Genomic DNA, 7987 nt, shown 5'->3' with positions numbered 1-7987 from the left:
GTATGCTTCTACAGTTTCCAAAATTTATCAATTCCGAGGATACGAAATTTTACTGCTCTGGATACAAAAGGAATGCGAAAAACACTCTGAGTAATTTTACAAAAAGAAAGCAAAAAATTTCAATCAAAATCCATAAATTTAATAACATTTTCAGAAATTTCTTCGTACAGTGGTTAGGTAAATATCCGAAGTGGATACGAAAAATGAATTTGCGACTTCAAAGTTGATGCAAAATATTTTTACTGCACCATTTTTATAAATTTATACGTTCTACGGATACACAAAATTACCCCCGATTTTTTACCGTGCGCCGTCCAAAATTTTTTGGGCATTGCAGTTTTGTGTCGAACAAAGCCGCTTTGCAGCTGGCATCTCTTTCACTCACAAGAGATAATTTTACAGATTTTTACATTTTATTCGCGCGAAAGTTCAAAAGTAATCACTATAAACAGCGTATCCTTTGGTAGTAAATTTGGTGGGTGTACGGGTGGGAATGTTTACTTTGTCTCGTATTTTTAAATAGTACAAACTCTGCAAATGTGTTGTGTTCTGCTTGGTGTAGCAAGAGGTGCAGGTTTCGAGTCGGTGGCTCTGCCAAGATAACACGTTGCTGTTACAGGTGTCGGGGAGCCGCGCCCTGACCTGCGAAGTCTGACCGACTGCTACGTGCGCCTGGTGCGGCTCATCAAAGAAGAGGCCGCCGAAGAGGAGGAACAAACCTCACATCATGCTGAATACCACACTTATTATTGGAGTGCCTCAGAACAGCAGGATCACGTGGGGAGTGCGGAGGATGCAGCCGCACAGAACACAGGACGAAGTTATGTCGAGGATGACGCCGCGGACTGGCTTAAGAAGTACCGCGGGCGCAAAAAGGCCCACGGTGGCGATCACACTTATAGTCGTAAACGGGTCTCTGGGCAGCCGTACCATTGCCAACTTTGCCTCAAGAAGTACCTACGAAGGACAGACCTCAAGCGGCACGGCTGGTCACACACAAGACCGTTCTTTTGTGATATATGCAAAAAGAGATTCACGCGAAAGGCTGTTCTGAAAAGACACGTGGCGTGCCTCCACTTTTAGTTTTTCTTTTTCATTAAACATAAAAATCTACATTTTAATATTTTACAACTTCACTTGACTGTACAGCTGTAGATCTTTTGTTGCTTTGTTCGATGATTTTTTTTACCAGAGCCTTATATTTACGTTGTTTTGTGCGGGTTCAACCTGTCCCTCAGATTATTTTTGGATTATTTTTGTTTTCATTTTAAAAATAAACTGCCTTGTACTGTACCTTCCCCTCATTTTGATGAAGACGAACAAGTTTGCCTGGCAGAGGGCGTTGCCTGCTGTGGGTGATAACGCACACGAGGACGGAAGTCTTGCGGCCGCGCCTCGCCGCCACCCCCTCGAGGACGGCACACATGCGTTCTGCGCGCAGATTGTATCAGAGACGCACTTTGCAGGGCCATGTTCTCTATTTGCACGCCAGTGAGGAGGGGTTGCGGGGGAGCTGCGTGCGTGTACGCCCGTTCTTGCAAGCTGAATAGAGAAACTTACATAAATCTGAAAACCGGCCAGGCCGTAAGTGCACCGCATCGCCTTTGTCTACGCAGGACGAGTTTTTAATGTACCAGGTGTTAGCCTCACAACATAGGAGCTGCTACCGTTATCAGCAGACACCAGAACAAAGTTTTTTCCTCTCGGTTTTCCTGAAGCGGATCAACGCAACCTGTCTGGCGGTGCCTCCGTCACGTGACGTGACCCGCTTTCACTTTTGTCTTCTTTGAGTTTGCAGTTTCGAGCAGACGAGTTCATCATTGCCGGCCTCCTGCGTCGTCGTTTCTCTCCCGTTTTGTTTTGACGGGATTAATCGTGGCGATGATGACCCGCATCCCGCGCGGTCCATATTTCACATCGCCGAACAAAAGACGCTCTTCCGCCCGGCCTCCGCTCCTGCTTCCGTCTGAAGGGGAGTGAAGTTGAATCAATCAAATCGCAATTTTTTTTCCCTCTCTTCCCTCTGGATTTTTTTTCCCTCACCGCCCTCTCCGAGAGTGGCGTGTATCACTTTTTTCGTCCTCTTCTGCCGCAGGGCCCTGGCGGTGTGTCGCGGGCCGAGGCCGAGCCGCTTGGCGGAGACGTGCGCCGCGCCGCACTCCCGGTGATCTTCATCATTGCGTTGCCCATCACCCAGTCCATTTCTTATGGGGTACACAGTCAATTTTGGCTCAAAGTTGTGACATTTAGTGATTGTTTTTCAAATGTCTGTATATTATTTACCTCATGTCGATTCTGCTTTGCTTATCAGGTACTTTGGCGCGGCGGGGCCGTATGAAATGTGCAGCACTCGTCGAGGACGGCGTCGGGACGTTGAGGGAAGGACGACGTCGTGACCAAGAGGCGAGCAAATAGGACGTTGTCGGGACGGAGAGGACGGCGTCGTGACGAGGGAGACGGCGCCTTGACGGCGTGACGGGGAGGACGGTGTCGGGACGGAGTATGTTGCTGCGCTGCCCCCGCCGCAACAAGCGATGTGCTGCGCTGCGCGGCGCCCACCCCAGCGGTGATGGAGGGGCCCGGCCCGTGGGCCCAGCGCGCCCGGCCCGAGGCTCCTCCTCCCTCAGTCTGCCGGCGCCGTCCGTACCGCTCGCAGCTCGGCGCCCCTCCGCGCTCCGCCCCGGCCCCGCTGGGCCGCGAGGTGACGCTCGCCGCTCGCGAGTAACAAGTGGTCGTCGCGAGTGTGTGGCTCTCATATGGACTGAACTGGATTATACTGCCGCCCGGAGGAGAGTGGTGTGGTGGTGGTGTGTGTGTGTGGGGGCTTGAGTAGACCGTGTCGCTGCACTGCTCGCCGTAGACGTTGTTGGGTTAGTAGAGGGTGGCCTGGCCTGGCTGCGTCGCTCGACACGGGTCTGTGCCGTCGCGCTGCTACTGGCTGCGCAGCCTATTACGTTCTGAAGCAGAAACAAACATTGCATTGGGCGCCCGACGTATCTGTCTGTGGCATGCCATTGCATGCATACAATATGCCAATGGTTTAATGAGCAACATCTTTTGAGACCAGATTGGGTTTTGTTGAGAGCCAGTCAACACAGTGTCATTGAGAAGTAGTCAAAGTAAATTCGATCAAAATTGCGATGGCCCCTCGGATGTGCCTGATTCTTTTCCACACGGTAAAAAAGTTTCTTGTATTTCAAGACTCTGTCTTGGATCTTATGGAGGACACCAATGGTTTCCAAGACTCAGTCTTGAAATAGAAGAAACATTTCTTTCACTGTGCATGTGCACACTTCATTGGGAGAGGGGAGGGGGCAGTAATTCTTCCCAAAAAGAACATAATTTCTGTACGAATCACAAAATTTGCCCAAAGCAAGTGATTTAAACCAAAAACGCGCTCTTGGGACAAAAAAGTCCCGTTACATTGAGTGTGTGGGGCCAATATTAGAATATGGAAGTGCACAACAACTTTTGTGGTCCACATGTGCACTCGTCTTACATGTCGGACTTTACAATGGTATTGTTGAAGTCAAAATTCATTTCATAAATGAAAGTAACGACTTAACTGCGCGCATTTCAGTGTAGCGCCACAGGTACGCACCCAGTCGGGCGAGGCAGACACTGAGTTTGTACTGTAACTTAGTTGATTGTGAGTGAGTGTGAGTAACTAGCGTCGCCGTGTGTGTGTGTTTTCGAGTGACTAGCTTCGAGTTAACTCGCTAAAATGGAATATGCTAATTTTGCCTAGGTATTGTTACAGTTTTTGTGCGCTCCCTTTGTCTCAAATTTGTATGTACCATTGATTTCTAATGGGAAACAATTTGCATTTAACATTGTTCTATACTTGTCGCAAATTTTTCTCCAACAAATAATTCGTACCAAAACGTTTACGTCCTTGCAACAAAATTGTCCGTTCCTATTTGGCGTGCAGGGTTCTAAAGTGTCTGGCCGCGCCCGATGCTTGACTTCCCTCCCCGGGCGGGCTGCCACGGCGGCGGCGGCGGGAGCAGCTCCACCCCGAGCCCTACTGCTCCGCACTCTCCTTCCTTTCCCCGATAACGATGAAACGGATTTCCATCGGTGACGTGGTGGCCCCCGCCTGAGTGACAAAGTGACTGGGCGATGAGCTGACAAGTCTTGCGGAGGCGTTATTATCTGGCGCGCGCACCACCCTGGCGCGACGTTTAGGCGCCCGTCAGCTCCTTCCCAACTCCCCCCCCCCCTCTCTCTCTCTCTCTCTCTCTCTCTCTCTCTCTCTCTCTCACTCTCTCTCACATTCTCTCCTGCGTCGCTGTTCGTGATGCTGCCACCTCCTCCTAGGGGGGCTTGGAATGACACCACAGCCACACCGCTCCTCTCTCCGCGCGTTCGCAGAATTACTCGACGACGGCGACGAATTTGGCGTCGTCGTCGCCTGGGTGGCGCGCGCGGTGGTCGCCATGTGTGAGTAACGCGCGCGCCACCCCTCCCCGCGCCCCTCGGGTCCTCTGGGTTATTTCTGTGTCCCGCCGCGGTGCGCCTCCTGGAGCGAGCGCGCGCGGCCCGCGGCGAGGCCAAGGCTGCTGCTCGTTCGACACGATCGAGTGCGTCCCCCTGCTCTCCCCCTCCTGCTCGGAATCTGTAATGAACGCCGCGGTGATTTCGGTGGAAACGACAACAACACAGCCGCGCCTGGGGTGCTGCTGGGCGACTCTCTGACCGCTCATCATCGCTCTGCTCAACAAGTAGGAGAGCCTGCTCGCGCGCTCGTGTGTGTGTGTGTGTGGGGGCGCCCTTCTCTCTATCTCTGCCCAGTGTCGGGCTGTGGCTGTGCGGTGGGGAGCCGCCACCGCTGTCGCCATAGCGCGCTCAGATTTCCGCGCAAAGCCCTTGCCCCCGCGCTACGCCACGCCATGTAGTCCCCCCAGCTTGAGCCCCGCTCGGTCTCGCCCCCTCCCCTTGTCCGCCGCGGCGTCGCGCTCTCGGCGCCGAACAATGCGCGCCGAGCGCGTGGAAATTCTCGCCGCATCATCACTTAAGCCCCGCCGCGCCGCTGGGGAACATGTTATTATTGATGGTGGAGGCGGGGTGAGTAAAGCTGCTCTGCCACGACGGGGTGCTCCGCGTCCTGTTGACGGCGGCCGTCCCCGCCCGCGCCGCGCGTGTCAACGGCGTCCGTTCTCTTCAACTTTGGCAATCAGACACTCTCTTTCCGCGCAGCCTCGCCAACTCCCGCGTCTCTCCGCCGGGTCCGGGGGTGGAGGTACAGTGGGCGAGGAGGGTGTTGGAGTAGACTCGCTATAACGGCGCTCCGATGAGCCACTCCCCTCGCCTCTCTCCTCCTCCATGGCTTGGCGCTGTTCCAGACCGCTGCCGCCGACCGGGCTCATCCGTCTCTCGGGCCAGATCTGACTCTCTGCTCCCCCTCCAGAAGCAGGCCAGACCTGACTCTACGCTCCCCTCCAGCCCAGCGATGGCCCCTCGCCACCGCACACCCTCTTGACCCGGCGGGCGGCAGGTGGCCGCCGGGAGCTGCTGCTGCTGGGGCTGTTGTGACGAGCGGGCCGATCTGGCTGTGACGGGCGGGCGGCTGTTGTGACGAGCGCGCCGATCTGGCTGTGGCAGGCAGTCGGGTCGACTGTTGGCGCCCTCTGCCGCTATGGGACTGGCATGTCGCCGTCACTCCGTCCAAACTTCATATTCAAATGGACCGGACGACCGGGCCCCGCCTGGGGCCCTCCCCGAGAGGCAAGCGGGCGCCCGCGCCTTCCCGTGGTCAGCTCACCTCTCCCCACCCTGCTAAACTACCTGCACCACCCTCCTCTCATGGGGAGCGCGAAAAAAAAAAGAAGGGCGGAGCTCTCCGCAACGCTCCGCCATGCTCCGCAATGCTCCGGCGCGCCCCCTCCCGGACACGCTCGCGGCCGGCCGCTGCTGCGAAAAGCGTTTCGCGCCGCCGCCAAGATGGATGTGCGCACGGAATTGAAAGTAAAGGGAAGGGCGTTGGTGGCGTGGCTCGGCGCGGCGTGTTAAGGGCCGAGAAGCGACCCCCCCCCTTCTCCCTTTTCGCACCGCTATTCGCACCGCCTCACGTGACTCTGTCACGCGCGCGCGCGCGTGCGGTGTGCGCGGGATATGACGAGATGTGCGCGCGCAAAGTTCAGCCTCCTTGACAAACTCAGCCGTTTCTGCGTACGCTCGCTCTCTCCCTCGCTCTCTCTCTCTCTCCGTCGTCGTGGCGCACCTTTGCCATCTCTCACTCTCTCTCCTCCCCTTCCGTCGGTTTTCTGTGACGCAGCGTGATTGCGGGGGCCGGGGCTGCCTCGCTCAGCTGGCGCGGCGGTGGCGGCCCTGCCCTCGCGAAGGTGCCTCGTTGGCGTTATTCAGGTCGCTGATGTGATGAGCCGCAAGGTGCGGGCGGGAGCGAGCGAGAGAGAGAGAGGAGAGAGAGAGGAGAGAGAGAGAGGTGAGAGAGAGGAGGTGGCGAGCAGGCACCCGCGGGAGGAGTGAGGTCGGCGCCCCCGCCCGCTCGATGTCCGAAAACAACAAATTTCGGCGCCTTAAAACAAATTGAGGGGCACACTCCTCTACGCGCGCTCGAAGAGAATTTGAGCGTCCCCACCCCTACCTCCTCCTTCTTCTCCTCCCCCGCCGTTGGGGGGCCGCTGGTCCAGGCCGGCGGCGCCCCTCGGGGGGCCAGACGGGAATTGATGCTGCCGTCGAGTCCCCCCGCGGAGCTGCCGTGCTGCCGCTGGTGCAGCCTCCCCCCACCCCGACCCGCCCCGCCACGCCCCGCTGCGCCACGTCCGGATACAACCATCCTGAATTTTTCTCCTGAAGTTTTTATTGCGTTGACTCTGCGGGGGCGCTGCTGGTGCGGGTGGGGGGGACCTGCTGGCTGCCGCCGCCGTGGTTTCGCTCCGCTGCTGCTGCTGCTCCAGGGCAGACGGCAAGGGAGGAGAGGGGGCTGTCCTGAAACAGTCATTACCGGTCGCCGCGCCCTTTGGCGGCCCCGCCGGCGGCTCATCCACGTGAGCGCCCCGCCTCGCCTCGCCCCGCGCCGCATCGCTCTGCATCGCCCTGTTTACTCGCTACCGCACCGCTCGGCGTGTTTTATGCGGAAAGTTATGATTGAGTGTCTCTCGCGGCGGAGAGACGTCGCGCGCGCGGGGGGCGGGCGGGCGACAGCGGTCTGGTCTGCGGGGAGAGAGAGGGATGGAGAGACAGCGGACAGTGAAGCCCCCCAGCAGAGCGGAGCAGCCCCCAGACTGATGGATGTTGGAGACAGCAGGGCTGAGCGCCGCCGAGAGACGAAGAAGAGCGGAAAAATAGCGGACAAGATTTTGTGGCGTTGGTCGAAAATGTGCGGCTATCGTCATAGGTTTTCGGTCTCCTTGCTCGTGTGATCGTTGTGATTACTCGCGGAAATTTCAACTTTTGTTTTTGTTTTCGCAGCCGCGGCAGCAGCTGCAGCTGGGTGCCATGGGCGGTGGGGCCCGCGGCCGCCTCCTCGGCCGCCACCTCGGCCCGGCCGCGGCGAGGTGAAGCCCCCCGAGCACCATGCCGCCGTCCCGCCGGCTGGCCGCGTGGCTGGCCGTCTGGCTGGCCGCGCTCTGCTCGCCGTGCCTCGGCCACTTCAACCTGTTCCTCAGCCAGGACGAGGTCACCAGGCTCATGGGTGAGTAGAAGTAGTGGTGGTAGTGCGTCTGCTGCGAGACGAATCGTACTCTCTCTGGTAGCGTTTGCAGAGTGCGTCGACCTCTTGGGACACCTGGGCCGTCTGGGCGAGGGTGGGGCTGTTCTCCATCCATCAGTGTGTGTGTGTGTGTGTGTGTGTGTGTGTGTGTGTGTGAAGGAGAGAGAGAGAGAGTGCGCGTGTGTGTCCGCCTGCGGTCACCCGCTGGGCTCGGCGGCGGCGTGAAGGGGACGCTCAACCGGAAATGAACTTGCGCGTCCCCCTCCCATCTCTCTCTCTCTCTCTCTCTCTCTCTCTCTCTCTCTCTCTCTC

At 57.5% G+C, this 7987-nt stretch overlaps 1 protein-coding gene across 1 annotated transcript in view; it reads left to right on the top strand.

The window, feature by feature from the left end:
* The first annotated feature begins 2609 nt into the window (after window positions 1–2609).
* The window catches only part of LOC113212440 (tyrosine-protein kinase Drl-like), an 84509-nt gene continuing 79131 nt past the window's right edge, over window positions 2610–7987 (top strand). Inside the window, exons 1-2 of the mRNA XM_052270413.1 lie at window positions 2610–2870; window positions 7435–7657. Coding sequence (XP_052126373.1) covers window positions 7540–7657 — 118 coding nt within the window. The 5' untranslated portion in view covers window positions 2610–2870; window positions 7435–7539. The remainder of the gene's footprint in view (window positions 2871–7434; window positions 7658–7987) is intronic.

Source organism: Frankliniella occidentalis, unplaced genomic scaffold (genome assembly GCF_000697945.3).
Source record: "Frankliniella occidentalis isolate FOCC.00 unplaced genomic scaffold, Focc_3.1 Scaffold123, whole genome shotgun sequence".
Classification (NCBI taxonomy): Eukaryota; Metazoa; Arthropoda; class Insecta; order Thysanoptera; family Thripidae; genus Frankliniella; species Frankliniella occidentalis.
The sequence above is the reverse complement of the archived record's forward strand: the minus strand, read 5'-3'. Positions and strand labels throughout refer to the sequence as shown.